The following is an 18944-nucleotide window of genomic DNA, read 5'->3' as shown; positions in this document are numbered from 1 at the left end:
GGATTTTTGATGATTTAGAATTACATACTGTTGTCTAATTTCATAGTGAATGGTAAACAAACATGTTATTTGTAAAAAAAAGGAAAAGAAAAGAAGAAGAAGGAAAAAAAGCATACAATGAAATCACCATAGAATATCACTAGTTTAAAGGAATATTTTTTTTTAAGTGAAACAGCATGGTTTAACTAAAACATTATAAAATACTTTCACATTTATCATATTAATATTAACCATGAACATCCATCCATTATCTTTTACCTACTTCTTCCTTTTCAGGTCACGGGAGGTCACTGGTGCAGATATCCAACAGTCACTGTGCGAGAAGTGAACCATAAACATAACCATAATAATTGCTCAAACTTTACTTATGTCTCTCAGTTTTTTTTTATTTTTTAGTTCTAGCTCCATAGTTTCAGGCTGTTGAGAAGACGTGTTTTCCTGTGAGACAAGAAGTTTCTTGACACTTTGGGCTTTGCAATGAATACCTTCTATGTGCACATATAGCTACATTAACAAATAGTGAAAACCCACACATCATAAAATGAGCTCTTTTGACACAACGATTTCCAGTCAGATAGGTGGCTTCTAGTTAAAGTCTCACAATCTCTTCTGCTTTCGTTTTGACTATTTCACCAAATTACTTAAGTACAATGCAAAATTACCAAATTACCTCTGTAATATTATCAGCTTATGTCGTTCTGCAGTACCTGATCTATCTCATGTTCTTTCAGATTCACAGTCTCTGGTGAGACACGGGGAATCCTGGGAATGGCTGGTGAATAATTTCTGTTGTGAGAAAAAAGACAAAATCAAATCAGATTGATTCTTCACATCTTAGCTCCTCCCAAGTGATCATCCTGGTGTTTAGTATACGATGCATTCCCCTAATCCCACTAATCCATCTGTTAGCTACTAGCTTGGCTCTCTACCCTGCTGCCCCGCGCCCACGCCCCATCCCCTTACGCTGTGCCCAGCCCTTGCTCGTACTCCAGTGATTTCTTGGGGGAGAGGAAATCGTCATCATGGTCTTTCATGTCATCCATCTTCATGTACCTGGCCCCTTCTGTCCCCAAGAGCTCCTCTCCTTCAGAGAACAACATGCCAAAGAGAGCGAACAGACCGTGGTCAGGTTGGTGACACAGCACAAGAGAAAAAGAGAAAGAAAACAAGGCTGTTAAAGGGTGGTTAGAAGGGTTAGACAACATGACAACCCAGGGTGTGTGAAGTTGATGGCTCTGATAATTAGGGATTAGACTGATGATAGGAGACATTTGTGGCACTGAATTAGCCAGTGACAAAACAAGTGATGCTGCTGCTGCCACACAAACAACTATGAAAACACTTAAAGAGGGTACGAGTATACGAAGAGTACAGTAATTCCCTGTGACCAGATTAAATCTCTAAGTTGAGACTACTCAGAAATTTACATTATTACATCAAAATCACAGAAGGAAGTTCATAGATGTAGTCTAGAAACAAAAACACAAAAGTCCAACATTCAAAACACATGGAGCGCATGAGCTCTGATGAGAGCACACAGGCTGCTTGTGGGGTGGGGGTTGCAAACATTAGCTGCTTTAGAGAGTGATAACAGAGCTTTACTCTGGAACAAATTAGTTGAATCACAATCAGAACATGATTCTGACACAATGCATAAAACTGTGGCTGCTCATTTGAACCATCTGAATGTGAGCTGAGTTGCACTTTTGTTGTTTACCCCACAAAACAGGTCTAATCACCAAAAATGTGCCTAATCACCAGCGGTGAAAGAGAAGATTTCCCTACGTTTATGAATTTCTGAGTTTATCTCAGCCAAGGTGTGTGTGAGGGGGTGGAGGGGTCTGAATAAAGTCCAAAGCTAAACTGATGGATGTGTTTTTACAGGTTCTGATGAGTCGGCTCCTGCCCCGTATATCCAATGGCTAAATATTATCATATCCAGTGGGGGAGCATCACATCATCCACTAATATCATTTTACAGTTCCGGAGATGTGTATTTAAGACTGAGCGGTTTTCTAAATTTAGAGCCACACTGACAATCGGTTTGTTGCATTATCAAGGGACTAAACATGCCAAGACATGACATTTTCTCATTTTATTGAGTTCACAATCTCAACTGCCAAAGCTTAAATGACCACACAGGTTGTTTTTAGCTACTTGAGAGAAGCATAAACTGAGAGAAACAAACTGAAGTGTTATATTACTTTTAAAGTGATATGAGCTGGAGCTGGCATTTCACACAATAAGAAACACAATTAACAAAAGCATTTAGATATGTTTTAGTTGGTTTGATCAATTTTAGTGATTTTTTTCTCTTCCCCCCCTTCAGTTTTTTCCTCAGCAAAAAGTCCAATCCAAACTGTTTAGTCACATCGTTTACATACAAATGTCACTAATATTATATCTTACTGGGTGTAAGGCTTCAGAACTGCTGTAAAGAGTGACTGCACAGCCAATCTGTTTTTTTAAGCAAGTGATGATTGTTTTTTTTATTTAAAAATGCTGCTATATCTGTGAAAATGAACCACATGGAGAATTTGGGAAAAAGGCAATTATCTTTAAGTTTCTTAAAATCTTGAGAGACTTCAGGGAGGGGATTGATGTAATTAATTAATTAATTAATTATTATTATTATTATTATTATTATTATTATTATTATTATTATTATTATTGGTGATTTGTGAAGTGATTCCTTTTCTTTAAATTGTTTATGCATCAGTGCTGATTACTGCTAATAAAATCCACCGTTTTCAGCTTCTGGCTCAAGAACCTCCTTGATCACAATTCACATGACAAGAACATCTTATGTTATAAAATGAACACCACCATGGATGCAGATTTACAGGTAAGTAAATTAGACACACACTGCAAAGCAACTCCAACACTAAATCAATCCACAGTGAAAGTAGAAATCTTTGCGTTGGTGGTGATTTCTACTAAAAACACAATAACTCATGGAGTGTAAAAAAAAAAAAACCCCGGAGAGTTAGAAAATGAGGATGTTACAGGAGGAACATATGAAATTAGAGGTTATAAACATGAGTGTCATGGGTGCATGCCAACAGGAAACCAGAGCTACGATCACAGTGAGCACCACTACAGAGTGACTGAAGGAGGAAAAGGCAGGGAGACGAAGATGGCGTGAGCTTGAAATGAAGCAACACACTATTTCACAAAAGCCTAAGAATGCTGCAGAAAAAAACAAAATGAGCAGTCATACCTAAAGTTAGCTGCGCAATTCCTAAAAAAAAGGGCAAAAGAGGTAGAAAAATGAATTTCTTTGTATTTAAAAAAAAATCTTAACTCTCTATTCTTTTATAGTAATAATAATTATAGATATAGATATTTACCTTCATCCTCAGACACGTCTAATATCTCATCCACAGTTTCTGGAAAACTCATACGATGTTTCTCTGTGGTTGTCTGCAGAATACAGAATAAAATAAAATCAAGAATGACAGCGACAAGTAAAAACAATACTAACGTTGCGTTAAGCTGGCATTGTTTGTTTTCATTAGATAACACGGGCACTGCATCCACAGACGTTTGTAATCTTCTCACCATGGAAACAGTCTCCTCAGTAACAAGTTTGAGGACGTCGATCACAGAGATGTAGCCCAATCTCTTGGCAATGGCCAATGCAGTTGTGCCATGCTGTCAGACAGAGACAGGCAGTTTGATCAATTTGGAGATAAAACTTTATGACAGAATGAGGAAGAGAACGTGCACTCGTACTCACGGTAGTGGCCTCGTTGGGCTGGGCGCCATGTTTCAGCAACAATGTCACAATGTCTGTGTGTCCCTGCTGAGCTGCCTGGTGCAGAGGAGTGTAACCGAGCTGAAAAGGACGAGTAAAACATCTGAGAACTTAGGCACAAACTACAAATTTGTTTGCTTTTATTAGTCAGACTAACAATCTGACATATTGGCTCTGGAATAAAAAAATAAATCAGCAACTGGGTGCGGTAAATTTAAACTGTATGCTGCAGCTTTAAGTTTCCAGCACAGGACTAATTTTGTCAGAGTGGGAGGAACTCACTCTTGTTTTGCTGTTGACGTTGGCCTGATGCTGCAGGAGGAACTTTACCATCTTGATGTTGCCGTAATGGCACGCCACATGCAGAGGTGTGTAACCCATCTGTCAAGGTAGAAAAACATAAACAGTTCATGATCGTCCCACATAATCTCATTAAAGTTACAATGACATTTACTCTGTGGGCTTCTTTGACTGTTTGGACAAATTAAAAAAGTCTTACCCGTGTGGCTGCATAGACTGAAGCTCCTTGCTTCACTAAGATGTCAGCGATGCCTACATGTCCTTCTTGTGCCACCAGGTGCAAGGGTGTTAATCCACTCTGGTGACAGGAGAGCAAAAACAAGTCATTTCAGACTTCATTTTATTTTAAATCATATTGAAATGATTTATTCTTTTATTGATATGCTCTGACTTTGTTGCCGAGGTTGACGTTAGCCTGTTTGGAGATGAGCAGGGAGACCATGTCGGGCCTTCCTTCCTGCGAGGCCAGGTGGAGCGGTGTGATTCCCTGCAGAGACTCAGCGTTGGCTGAAGCTCCGTACTGCAGCAAGCTGTTAGCCACCTCCACCTGGTTCTGCTTGGAGGCAATGTGCAGGGCAGTGTAGCCATTCTATGGAACATAAATCAGCTGTTTTAGGACAAATGGGTGTTTTTATGTAAGACACTGTGGCTTAAAATATGTTGCTTTTGTTTGTTTACCCTTGCAGCACTATGTGGCGACCCTCCTTTGCTAACAAGTAAGTTAACGACATCCAGGTTGTTGTGATGTACAGCAACGTGCAGTGGAGTCAGACCATTCTATAAAATAAGATCCAAAGTTTTTTTTTTTATTGTAAACCTTTTCTTTATTGATCTATTTTACTTTGTTCCAAATTTAAGAAGTAAATCTGAGTTTGTTGTTCTCACCTTCCCAGCTGCATTTGGGTTGGCTCCTCTCTCAAGCAACAGCTCAGCTACATCCACCTTACCGTACTTGGAGGCCACATGTAATGAAGTAAAGCCTTTCTACAGAATCACCAAGAGGTCAGTGGAAACAATAGATTAGTTACTGTGAATGCTGGTTACCAAATGTAACACATTTCAGCAGACCAGTTTTACCTTGGTCATCTTGGTCTGTTGCGCCTGCATGTCCAGGAGGATGCGTACAGTTTGAACATGACCTTCCCGGGCAGCGATGTGCAGAGGTGTATGTCCAGCTGTGGTGGTGGAGTTGGGGTTGGCTTTGTGCTCCAGCAGAAGCTTCACCAGTTCCTTATGACCCATCCGAGCAGCACAATGCAGGGGGGTTTGGTCGTCCTGTGGCACCAAGCATCATGAAACATAATAAGCACTTTCAGTACATTTGTTTTTAGTTAATAATAAAAAAAAGTGCATTAATTTGTTTTTTAGAACTTGCAGTTGTGTTTTCGTGATAAAAAAAAAAAAAATTCTACCTTGGCCTTGGCATCCACTGGTGCTGCATTCTGCAATAAAAACTCGGCAACCTCATAGTGTCCTGCGCGAGACGCCATATGGAGAGGAGTCTCTACTTTCTGTTCACACAAACAAACCACACAGCCAGATTATGTTTTGTGTTCTATATTTAAGCTGGTTGTAAATGCACTGTGAGGTTCTCACCACATTTGAAGCGCTGGGCGAAGCACCTTTCTGCAGAAGGATCTTCACAATATTAAGATGTCCCATAAAAGATGCCACATGCAGCGGGGTAAGGCCAGACTGTTCAAGATATTAACAGAATACAAGAAGTTATGAAGAAACTTGAAACTCTTGTTTGCAAATTAAACACAAAAGGAGACATTATTTTTAATGTGTATAGTTTTTAAACAAATGATTCTCATTTCCTTTCTTACTTCAGTCACAGCCTCTATTGATGCAGACTGTTTGAGCAGGAGGTCCATTACACGCATGTGGTTCTTTTTACAGGCAATGTGCAACGGAGTAAAGCCGTTCTGCAAACACAAACCCATCACTGTCACTTTAATGGTAAAAAGCTAGATGGTTTCGTATTAACAGATAAAATGAGCATTTCATTTTAGCATTTGTCCGTCATCAATAACCCATGAGCTAATAGCTGTCAGTCAAAGAGCTTTTCAGGGTTTCTGGTGTAACCAGCAGACTTTAGGTAGATCAGTGTGTTTCTAACCAGAGCTCTTGAGTTGGGTTTGGCCCCTTTGTCCAGCAGTACTTTGGCCATGCGGTGATGCCCACAGTGTGCTGCCACATGCAAAGGGGTGAGGTGGTCCAGGGTGATGTCATCAATCTCTGCGTTGTACTGCAGCAGCTGCTTGACACAGTCCATGTGGTCTCCCTGCGCTGCCATGTGGATCGGAGACAGACCATTCTGCAAAACAAGAAGAAATGAAGACTCCTTCACAGAGAAAAGATCAGCAGAATAAACAGTGACCATGACTTTAATTCATTAATAGTAGCAGACTGAATAAGCTCACTTGTTTGTGCTCAAATAAGATATTTTACAAATTCCATTCAAGGGATAGTTCAGTGATTTTGAAGCTGGATGTGTGGAGTACAAATGAGCAGTCAGTATTTATAGAAGACAGAGCAACTTCAGTTTGGAGAAGTGGAGGATACCTGTCAGACAAACTGTCAGGTATATTTCTGGTTGCCTCTACTAAAAAAGGCAACTCGTTTTTGATCAATTACGAAACTCAACCTTTAAAAAAAAAGTCACTCCAACTTAAGGCACAAAGCTAGCTAAAGTTAGCTCTAATCAGCTATGTCAGGATTTAAACCATACTGCTGAGAATTTCTGTTACAAATATTTTTAGACCAGTAGATTTATTAGCCATTGCAAACGCACATGCATAACAGCATAAACAAAATGTCATAGTTTGTCATGGTTTTGAAGGTCTTTGTTTACTTTCACCATTTTGACTTTGTTCATCTTTGGTTTTGGGTTTCGTTGTGTTTTGGATTATTGTTTTCTCCATCATTACCATTAGATATCAGAGTCAGAGCCAGAGATTATTTATTGCCGTTCACACCACATGTGGTACAAGTGGTGGAACGAATTTATGTACACAGGGTCCCAGTTACATCCAACAATAAAATGTAAAAGAAAAACAATGATAATATCTAAGATTTGAACTAAGACAAACATCAACTAAAAATACACTAAGCACTAATAGCATAAAAACATTACGCCGAACAGCAGCACGGACATGAGCATGAGTCTGTGTGAGCAGATGAGCATGCATGAACACATCAACATGAAACAGATCAGCAGCAACATGATGTGATTTTTCACAGTGATTATTCTGGTTATTTATTCATGAGTCTAACAGCGTCAGGGTAGAAGATGTTCCTCAGTCTAGTGGTTCTACAATTAATGCTCCTTAACCTCCTTCCTGAGGGGAGCAGGGCAAAAAGTGTGTGTGCTGGGTGAGTGGGGTCCTTCATGATGCAGGTGGCCCTCTTCCTGCATCTGGAGGTGTAAATGTCTGTGATGGTGGGGAGGCTGACTCCAACAGACTTCTGTGCAGCCTTCACCACTCTCTGCAAAGCTTTTCATTCTGCAGCTGTGCAGCCTCCATGCCACACGTTGATGCTGGAGCACAGGATGCTCTCCACTGCACACCTGTAGAAGGAGGTGAGGACTGAGCTTCCCAGACCAGCTCATCTCAGCTGCCTGAGGAAGTAGAGTCTCTGATGAGCTTTCTTGATCAGGCTGGTGATGTTGTTGCCCCAGCTGAGGTTGTCATTCATGTGTACACCCAAGTACTTGTAGCTGGAGACCACTTCCATCACAGATCCCCTTATGTTCAGGGGGGTGTAGGTGTTTGTTCCTTCTGAAGGTCACAATCATCTCCTTTGTCTTCTTCACATTGATGAGAAGGTTATTTTCTTTGCACCATCATATCCCAAATAGTTCCTGGTTTCAGCACCTTAAACACCACCTGACTCCCATTAGTAATCAGCACACTTGTTTCCCCTCTGTGTTGGTCTACTGTACTGCATGCTTCTTGGCTTTCCTTTATTAGATGTCAGATCCTCGTGTTAGTTCCTGCTTATGTCAAGTCATGTTACACTGTTTTTGGGTTCAATAAAACTTCAAGTTTTGATCTTGAATCTGCTTCTGGCTCTCTACATTTGGGTCCAACAATGCACATTTTTATGACTCAAAGGTTGAGAAGGCAGAAATAAAATAAACTGTCTAATGCAAAACACAACAAAGTGTATAACTTGATTTAGCTACTGTTTTCTGTTGAGTTTTGGTCCGTTTTATTAAAATGATGGACAAGTATAAAAGGTTATTTTGGCTATATGTAGTTTTTATCAAAGGTGGTTGTTAAGGACTCTTCCACACATCTTCAGCCTGACCAATTCAGACTGTACTCCACAAAGTTACTTCACAGAACCTGACTGAAAAGGTAAACCTGTAGGAGAAGTGAACTGTTATTTTTTTTTTTATCCCTTCGAGGTTACCTTGGTCTTTGCTTGGATGGGAGCCCCATGATCTAACAGGATTTCTATAATTCTGACATGCCCATTTCTGGCTGCACAATGCAAAGGGGTCAGCTCATCCTGAAAAGACAGTATTGTTTATGACTCAGGGGATGAAGCATTATATTAAAAAAGACAGGGATATATGATAGTTGCCATTTGCACCTTTGTCTTGGCATCGATCTGTGCTCCTCGATCTAGCAGGAGACGGACCATGATAACGTTCCCCCGCCTGGAAGCGATGTGTAGAGGGGTGATGCCGTTCTACAGATGCATGGACAAAATAAAGCAAGGGAAAGAGGCTAACCATCTATCTTTACAAGGGTATGTGTATAATCTCTTACCTTTGGGGTGAAGTTGACATTGGCTCCTCGATTGAGCAGCAGTTGAGCTACGTTCAAGTTTTCATAGTGTGCAGCAATATGGAGGGGAGTGAATCCAGTCTGCAGAGCACATGCCACTACTGATGTTTTTGCATTTTAGACAAATACGAATCACAAAAACACATCAAACACAGCAGTGTCTTCAGAACAGCATCAGAAAAGCACCTTGCTGAGGACATCAGGATTAGGGTCATTTTGCAGAAGCACCGCCGCTGTGCGTGTGTCATCGTTTCGGGCTGCAATGTGCAGGGCAGGGAGGCGGACCTTTCCCTTGGTGCCGTAGTTGATGAGCAGGGCTACAACGTTCTCATGTCCCTGCTGAAGAGCCACAGCGAGAGGAGTAAATCCGTCCTGCAGCAAACGAGAAGAGAGAGCGAGTCAGAGGGAGAAAAGAAGAAAGTGATGAGAGGAGATCATGAATAAACCTGCTTGGAAACAAAGCGAGTGTGAATTGGCAGGGATGGGTTTGAGCAATGTGGGATGTTATTGTTTTAAACCTTTTCGCTCAAGTTCTTTGGTACCTCAGTTGGAATGCTCTGATTGGCTCCGTTCTCCAGAAGAAACTTCACAACCTCTAGATGGTTTTCTTGTGCAGCCATGTAGAGGGGAGTGAAACCCTTCTGTCTCAGAAAGACACACGACAGGGGCACGTGTACAAACACATACACACAGACAACGCAGCAATAGAAAGTCACAAATGTCCACACAAGGATGTACGTGGAGAAGAAGCAAGCACAGAAATACCGAACAAACAGACACAGTTTAACAGATGGAATTGCAGTATAGTTGCTACAATGGATTCACAATAAAACCCCTGTGAGCAGCCTCAGTGTATCCTGGGACCACTGCGGTGTGAGAAAAGCTTGGGGTCTCACCTGAGACTGAGCGTTGACATTGGCCCCATAGTTTACCAGCTCTGTGACCACCTGCTCCTGCCCTGCCAGGGCTGCGATGTGCAGGGCTGTGTTCCCTTTCTGTTTAAACACAAGAACAAAACGCACAAGACTGTTAGAGGCCGATTACCTGTTAAAATGCTGAATGTGTTTTCTGAACATCAAGATTTAAATCAAAGACTGTTTAAAAAATGACAATTCAAATCTCAAGAGATTTTAATATCTCAAATATTTTATTATTCCATGCATAATAAGGGAATCTCTGGCACAATAATTTCCTGCGGGATCAATATCTTATCTTATATTTCTGTCAATAAAAAAAAAAGAACTTCATGTAAAGAAGGTATATCCTAACTGCCTTCATTCATGTTGTAGAAGAGATTTTCTCCTTTTCCTTTGGATTCACTCACTTTAACCTTTTTAATTAATTCTAAATTGTTTCCCCCCTTTAGTTTCTAATTACCTTACTCCTGTTTTAAACCCATTTTAAGCAAAGCTCTTATTCTTCTTAAAATATTCAAGATGATGCTGGTCAGTTACAAGAGACCCAAAACAAGAACCTTTTACATCAGACTGTTTTTGTCTTTAGCTTATGACTGTATTTTACAGGAGTTAGGCATTTAACACTGTTTGCAGTGTTTTACCTTTGTGGTGGTCTCCAGTGTGATTCCATTGTGAAGGAGCTCCAGCACCATTTTGACGTGGCCCTCTTTGGAGGCCAGGTGAAGCCCGTTGAGCCCATTCTGAGTGAGAGAGAAGAGCAGACCTCATACTGAATGGTCCCACACACACACACTCCAATAATAGGTATGAAATAATTTAACACACACAGTGACATGAAGACCATGCCAACTGAAACACGTCACAGTAACCAAAGCACACACTGAAGGCAATAGTGGACACAAAGCATGCGGTACGTCCAGATTTAAAGAAGTCATTAGCAAAAAATAAAATAAAAATAAAAATCAAGGTAAGGATTTTTTCCCCATACATAATGATTAAAGGAGGAGGAGGAATGGGATGGCAGGCGGAAGGTCTCATGGCTGGGAAGAATACAAGCCGTGTGGGATAGGTCTAACCTCACACAGCCTTCCTTCAGTCGCACAGGACATGTGAGGTTGGACCTTTCTCACACCGCTGATATTATTCCTCTGAGTGGGGAGACCACAGCACACCATCACTGCACTGGAAACACAGGGGGAAAAAAGACGGGAAAAGAAGCAATAGTGAAGGTAAAAATAAGTAAAAAATAATAATAAAGTTGTGTGGAAGATGTTAGACGGAGTGCAAATGGCTACAAAGGGAGGGCAGGGATGAGGGAGAGGGATGTGGATGTCACAGCTGGACCTCCACCTGGACAAACCCCATCATTCTGGCCCAACAAAACTCACTGTGGAGGTTAAAGTGACAATCTACAGCGGTTTTATTTATTTATTTATTTATTTATTTTTCCAACTTTTTTTAAAGTCTTTGAATCAATGTGCAAATTTCTGTACAGTATGAAAGAAATCTTAAAAATTAACAGATTAACTTTTTTTTTTTAAATATAAAAGACGGTTGGGAAAAAAATTAAACTTTGAAAACTGCAAAGTATTGCATGTGCAAAACACTGTTGCCTTATTATAAAAGAGCTGCAGATGATCACTTTACCTCAAAACATAGTTTACATCAAACAATGAGACAATTACACGATGAATTCCAAATATACATTAAAATAAAACCGTAACAAGGATGAAAATCTTGCAAATCAAAAACATTCTGTTACTGGACAGGCTTTCTTTTCCTTCTGAGAACAACACGAGGGACTGAGAGATGTTAGGTTAATGAGTCAGATGAGTCACTCGTGCTCACATGCAAGATTTCGGCCAAGGTTCAAGTACTTGAGGGCATCAGTGTTAGCCCAGTAATCTGCTTCCTCCTGGACTCTTTAGAAACAACTGTCAGAGTAAAGGAAGCAAGACGGACGAGACCAGGTAGCAGAAAATTTTGTGCCATTTAATACCTCCTCTGGAGGCACCGTAAAGTCTACCTGTCACCTCCAAACTGATTATAACGCTGACTAACCATGCAGACAACAAGCAAACAGGCTGATAGCAGCAGTGTTCGACCCATGCACACTGGACACTCAGACCACAGAAATATAATCACAGTTAATGGTGGCACACAAAACTTGAGCAAAACATGATGCAAAAAGGTCCGATTGTTGAGATTAGAACTGCTTTCTATAACTTGTAGGATAAACTCGTTAATGCTGTATTCAGTTTCCATTATACTGTATATCTGATCATTTCAGAACCAAATATAAACACAATTACTTATATTATTTTTTGTAAACACAGTTTATTATGTTCTACCAAATTTTCTATTACCATACTGCTATTTTTATTTATTTATTTATTTTGAGTGGGGATTAGACGAAGTCCATTAATGATCTGAAGTTAAATTTAGTCTGTTAGGAAGCATCAAAGTCTAAAACTCTGGTTACATTAAATGACGAGCAGATTCAAATGTCAACAAATTGTCTAATATTTCTGTTACAGTGTTTGTACAGTACAATAAAAAGTCACCAAACAAGGAGCCAAAAACTGTCTGTACAATCTAAATAATCCCGCTAGCTGATAACTTGAAGTCAGATAATTTAATCTAAGGACTGTGCTCTGTCTCACCTGATTGGCTGTGTTAACATCAATGCCATTTTTGATGTGCTCCAAGGCCTTGTCCAGGTTGCCAGATCGGGCAGCTCGGAGAAAACTGTTGCCAGCATCTGCCTAGAAAGGAAACAAAAGTGGGGACATGGCGGGGAGGAAGTGAAGGATTTACGAGAAAGTAAGAGACACAAAGGAAGAAGAGGAAAAGTGGAGAAGGAGCGCTTGGTTAGTATCTTTATGAAAACAGGGGGTGCACAGAGCGAGATGGCACTTGTCCACCAGTTTTCCTCTCATTTCACTCCTCCCATGATCTGCAGTGCAGTTTAAATATCTGCTTCTGCAGCTTGAAATCGGTGTGACTCGAGCTGTGGCAGCTTCAGAAAACCTTGAAGACTGTGTATCTGTCCTCTGCTCAGGTGATGAGGTGCGACAACGAACTCAGAGTCTGTAGAACTCATGTTGCATCCAGCAGCTCTTGGGCCTGATGTTTGGATTTCATGAGTGTTTAAATAAAAGAAAGTGTGAAGCTTCTGGGGGTCCTGGTCGGCACATGGTGCGTTTAGTGTTTTCGTCTGTGTTTTGTCTGTGTCTGAAGGCTTCAAGCCTCTCCCAGGCAGGCAGGAGTGCTGCTGAAACAGGATCACTCATGCGGCACTGGGGGACAGCGGGCGAGGGAGAGGAGAGGAGAAAAGAGAAAGGGGGTAGCAGGATTGGGAACAAAAAGGAGGAAATCCACAGGCAAGAACTCAAATGCGGCAAAATCTGCACTTTCTTTTCATTCACATAATCTCCTCTCCCACTCCAGCCCCTCTGCGTCTCACCAACTATCTCAACATGCTAGTCGGGAGGAAAAAATACACCCATCGTTGCTTGTTGACACACAAATATAGTCCTCCAATGTACTAACCTTTCCTATGTTAGAAAGGAATACTCCAAAAATTCTGCAGAGCGCTATAAGACAGAGCTTTATGTTTTGTTGACTGTCAAAAAGAGGCAACAGCCCTGTCACAACAAGAGAGGGAAAGGGCCTTTTAGAAAACAGAGAAAAGATCTGCATGCCTGACGTGGAGGCATGGCAACAAATGACACAACACACCCTCAGCATGACACTAGAGGAACAGAGCTGTGCAAAGAAATGGGTCACTGAGGGAAAAAGGATTTTGCTGGCAAGAAAAGTGAGACTTCACGACGAAGGTGCTTCCAGCTGACTGTGGCAGCAAAACAATGTCTGAAAAATCTGTCCAAGTTCACACAAAGTCTAAAGTCACTTCAAACCCCGTGCAGCAATCTTTCTTTAAAGTTCTAAGTGATTGTGAGACACAATTATAAGTTTTGTATTCCAAGTTTGTTTACTCAGCTCACAATAAAAACAAGTACACAAACATAATGGATCCTGAGCCACACTCGGAGACAAGCACCTCCTCTTTTCAGGCTGCTATCACAATAATCTGACCCCAGCAGAAATCCGAACATATGATCTCAAACGCACATCCACGATTGTTACTAAACCGGTACACAACACACACAGATTCTTCTTTATAAACTGCTTTTGCATGCAGCTTTGTATAAAACTAACGTGAATTTCCCAAATCCCCCCCTCCACCACCCTTCCATTCTTCTGATTTTTTAGCAATACCTTAATGTTGGGTGAGACATTTGCAGATTCCACCACAGCAACACAAAAACTTCCTCTGACAGACGCAGCTGAAGCAACAGAATGTTTGTTCTCACTCCAGTAGCAGCATCATAACACTGAGGTGAACCTGGTTTAGGCCCTTTCAGAATCGTGCTCGTTAGTTTAGTATTTTCATGCATGTGTCTGCGTGTTAGTGCGATTATCAGCTTACGTCAACAAGTGAGTGTGTGGTGTGTTGAGATAAGGATGCAGGAGAACCACACCCGCTGAAATGGTATAAACAGGTACATACAGCAGACACACAAACCGAGTGGTTCAAAGATGTTATGAGGCAACTCCTTTGGTACATTTTGCTGGATATGTTTTGGATGAATTACCCCCTCCACCTCCCACTCACTTTACCCTCTCATTATTCCCACAAAGCGTGGACAAGCCTCAGGCTGTTGGGCTGAGCAGAACTGGGCAGCCACATTAATCACACTGTTTGGAGCAAAAGAAGCAGACAATGGGTTTTCGCAGAAGCTTTTTGGTTAACACAGGCAGCTTCAAAACACACAGTCGTGCAACGTGGACGGAACTGACCTCAGGGGAAGAAAGAGCACAGTTTCTCATAATGAAGGCCCAAATTATCAAATAAAAAGAATCCAGAATCGTCATCTATCACAGAAAAATCCATTCACTTTCCCTCAAACTCCCTGTTTATTATAGTTTGTCTTTTGTTCTCTAACTCCTGGTTCTTACAAGCGTTTCTCTCCTGCTTTTTGTCCCTCAGCTGGTGCTGCAGCAGGCACGATGACATCATTCCCCTTAAAACGATGCACATATGTGTGCATGCATGTTCAAAGCAAAACCAACAGTCCCCGTCTTCTGCAACAGACTGATTTTTATGACAATGACACATTCTTTTCACAATAAAATGTGCTTTTTGGTGACAGTTCTGAGTACGTCAGTCTGTGTCTTCATGTGTGATGGGGAGAAACAAGATGAAAAGTTTCAGAAAATGGAAATCAGACACAAACATTTTCATTATTCAGAGTCCTTTTTTTTTTAACAAGTTTTAGCCCATAATATTTTGTCAGGAACCACTCAAGTGTTAATTCAGCTGGTTCAACTAAAATCTGATCAGGTCTCTTTACTGAACGTTAGGAAATCTCAGATTATTTTGCCATTTGCCACCTGAGCACAACTCCTTCCAAAGAACATTTAAATAAATCTTTCTGCTAAACAGCTATTTAAATAGCTTTTCAACACAGAGACAACTTTCTCTTGCAAACACAAATGCACATAAATTTGCAGAGCCAGCACCAGGTGCAAATCATAAATAATTTAAGTGCACATCCAGCAAAAATGGTGAAAATAGGGTGTCTCCGTATGTTCAACATGTCACAGGTACTGCTTCACTTGCTCTAATTTTCTGAACTTTAAACCACATAAACTGTGTCTTTTTAAAACTCACTTAGCTCCAATAACCTGATCTGTTTGAACTTGTTGAAAAAAAAACCCCATCTGAGAATAACTATAAGTGCCAATTATGTTAATCCCCACAGTTTGTTTTTAGCATATTTTTAATCACATTTTTCTGCTGACTTGACTTTTTTTTTTTTTGCCGATTTCTATCTTTCATCCCTCCAGCTTCTTAAAGGTGTTGTCGGCAGCCTGTTTCCAGCAGCAGCAGAGATGTATGAAGTGTAAAAGTCTGGTGGGATTGCACGTTTGCAGGAAATGTGGCACTAAGCTGAAACTGTTACAATCTTCAACCCAACACCACCTGTCTGTCTGTCGGTCTGTTTGTGTGTTTGCCTCCACTCCTTGGATGTGTTAAAGGAGACTGTCCCACTTTTACTATTTACTTTCTCACACTCTCAGGGACCCCCACTCTGCAGCCCACTGTTTGTTCCTGGTCTCTTTATAAGCAGCCCTGCTGCAGCCTCTGCGCTCGTAGATGAGATTGTCATGGGTATTATCGTCATGGTTATTGTGACCTTATTGTGAATTACAAAGAGGGTGAAAGCCATAGGGTGAAGATGGGGTCTGTGATCCAAAAGAATCAGATGAATTTATGGTAAACATACTGCACAGTTACACCACAGTATATTTTATTATTATTTTAAGGTGAGAAAACAACAGTTGTTGCTCTGATTTTATATGGAATCATAAAATATATTGGGTCAAAGATTGCAAAACCAAAATTTAACATATGCAATATCGGAGCTGTAATATGAATGATGCTTCATTGTGTCCCCTGGGAAAACAGGTGCAAACGCCCCCCACCCCACCCCAGCAATCCATTATTGGGGAAGGGGACAATATTTCTTCTAAAATATAAAAAATAAATACAGCACAGATGTTTTTGAGACTACTTTTTAAAACCTCCCAGTCACATCTTAACATGAAAGTGTATTAAATTAACTCAATATAATGATTCTTTTTGTACATTTTGACTAGATAACATGGGCTAAGAAAATAAAATGTTTTCTTATAAAACACACTAAAATATACAAAACAGTTTGCAGGACTGGAACTGTAAGAATATGTTTACATGTGATACATAGAGCAAAAAAGACGTCTTTGTACTTTTTCTTAAAATGTCATAAAGTAACTGTGGGTGTTTTCTATAAAGTTACCTTTCCATTTTGAACATGCTCTCTTTATAAAGTTATTGTAAAGTAAGAAAGATGACGTAAATACTATAAACAAAAAATATGGACAAAGAATTTATGAAAGAAAATAGAGAATAAGTTTGAAGAACAACTTTGGGGTTAAAATGCAGTTTTTATCTTAGACCTTTAAGGTTTGATAAACATGATCCATCTTTTCTATAATCTAATGTTTGTCTGACTTAAATCTTTAAGCAATTTTTATTTTTCCAGAATATCAAGTATTATAATAATCCAATCTGTTCATTAAGCTGGTATTTGACAGATATTTTGTTACTTGCTTTTGGTTGTTATTGGTCTTAACAGGGTTTTTCCACACTTCCATTTTTTTAATTCCAGACTCAGTAATCACAAGTATTCAGATTTTTCAGCTAATTATTAGGACATTTTGGAAGTGCACAAACATTTACTGACACTGTACAATACAGACTGGGGAACAAAATGGTAATTAAACAATACACCTAAACCTGCAAAATACATTTAAAAACAGTTACTTGTACTTTTGGTGAAGTTATGGTCAAACATTTGGTTCAAGTCTTTCTCAGTACAACTCAAAGTTAACTTTGTAAAACAACATTCCCAATTCAAATAAAGTGGAAAAAAATGTATGACTCGTTCATGAATGTTTGTGCAACAGCTGAGAAATGGTTTTGCTGATGTTAAACAGCTTGTGAACTTTTGCACAAAATTCACAAACTGTTTACCAGTAAATACCATTAGTAAATAATTTAAATAAAAAGTACTCTGCTTGTTAGAACAATTTATCTTAAAATAACCCCGTTTTTTCACCCTATGCAGATCCATACAAGTATTCTTGTAAAGTGATAAAACACCATTTTTCCCCCATAACTCCTTAGAAACCTTGTTTAAACCACCTGTGGATAAATAATTCACTGAAAAACTACAATGGCATGTAGAAAACAAAAGTAATTTTTCCCAAAAAATCTTCGTCTTTTCTAAATGTAAGCCAGCACCTGACAAACCCCCAAACAGCCACAAAACACAGCAGCGCCATGCCAACACTGCTGTTGTTGTTTCTCCACTGGTTTTTAAGGTAACTTACAATTAACATTTATGAAAAGAAACTTGCATAAAAAGGAAGATAAAAACGAGTTTCAGTCAAAATAATAATAATTTTGAGATGATTAAACTGACAGTATTTGTCAAAGTGACTCAATGAAAAAAAAAATATTTCTATGAGTTATATCATGAGCAGTTCAATAAAATCCTACAAACACATTCACTATTAATATAGAAACAAAATCCTTCAAATCATGAAATAAGCACTGGCACCTTATGCACATCTTCTGTGCAGCATTCATCTGTAGTTCAACAAATTAAGTGCTCTGTTGTCTTCAGTTGATTTGGACAGACAGCATTTTATTCACTGACCCTCTAATCAGTTTACCGACCCCTAGTTTACTTACCACTGCTAATCCTGGTGGACATCACACAATCTGAACATCAAACAGAGAAACAAATGAAAGCAAAAACAAGATTAAGTCGAGGAACTTACAACGATTAACACCCTACTTGCACTAATCATGGACACACACATCACAAGTACTCCCAAGCAATTGAGTTCACTGTGAGGTTTTTAAACACTTCACCACCTCCTCACAGGGTTAAAGAATTCAACGTGTATGCTGTAAATGAGGGAATCTGTTTGTTGACGGGCAGAAATAATGTTCAGATCCAAAGTCACAACCAGAAATGGGAAGTGGCAAGCAGAAAATGCAAACAGTGAGCAAACAAGCAAAAGAACAAACTGAATAAAATCATCTGAAATCAAGAAGATTAATTACATGTTTTTTGTGTTCCAGTCAAATATGAAATAAATTGGTTTACAAAAGAAGGTATTGCCATGTCGTTGATGGGGAAAATGGAAGAGCAGGTTGTCGTCAGAGTAAAACATTCCAAATATAAAAATCCGTCTAGGAAAAGCCACAGACAGTGAGACAGAAGAATAAAATATGGAGGCAGCTAGAGGTCCAGTCAGACTGGAACAGGAGGAAGGTGAGACAGAGATGGCAGCGTGTTGGTACTCACTCCAAAAGTGACGGTCTTGACTGGCATGCCTGTTGGCCCTCCACTGTCTCGTTCTGAAGTTTTCTGTTCCTCTCAAACTTACTGCTTCTTTTCTGTTGCCCCCTGCGAGTGTTCTGGTTCAGGGCACGCACACCCCCCATCCTCCGTAAACACAGACTCACACACACACATGCACACGCAG

The 18944-nt window shown here is 40.0% G+C and overlaps 1 protein-coding gene across 1 annotated transcript; it reads right to left on the bottom strand.

Annotated features, from left to right (window-relative positions):
• Window positions 1-707: 707 nt before the first annotated feature.
• LOC119413957 (ankyrin-1) lies at window positions 708-18938 on the bottom strand (the record flags this gene model as incomplete). The annotated part of the gene is given in 25 exon segments (XM_037681037.1): window positions 708-786; window positions 988-1084; window positions 3221-3241; window positions 3351-3423; window positions 3562-3654; window positions 3740-3838; window positions 4040-4138; window positions 4257-4355; window positions 4449-4646; window positions 4736-4834; window positions 4943-5041; window positions 5135-5332; window positions 5470-5568; window positions 5654-5752; window positions 5887-5985; window positions 6180-6377; window positions 8480-8578; window positions 8663-8761; window positions 8842-8940; window positions 9046-9231; window positions 9402-9500; window positions 9756-9854; window positions 10418-10516; window positions 12440-12541; window positions 18764-18938. Coding segments are annotated over 25 exon segments (2658 nt in total), but the record flags the coding sequence as incomplete, so codon positions are not given.
• Window positions 18939-18944: the final 6 nt, after the last annotated feature.

The sequence above is a fragment of the Nematolebias whitei genome, chromosome 8 (assembly GCF_014905685.2).
Source record: "Nematolebias whitei isolate Nwh7 chromosome 8, NemWhi1, whole genome shotgun sequence".
Taxonomy (NCBI): Eukaryota; Metazoa; Chordata; class Actinopteri; order Cyprinodontiformes; family Rivulidae; genus Nematolebias; species Nematolebias whitei.
The sequence above is the reverse complement of the archived record's forward strand: the minus strand, read 5'-3'. Positions and strand labels throughout refer to the sequence as shown.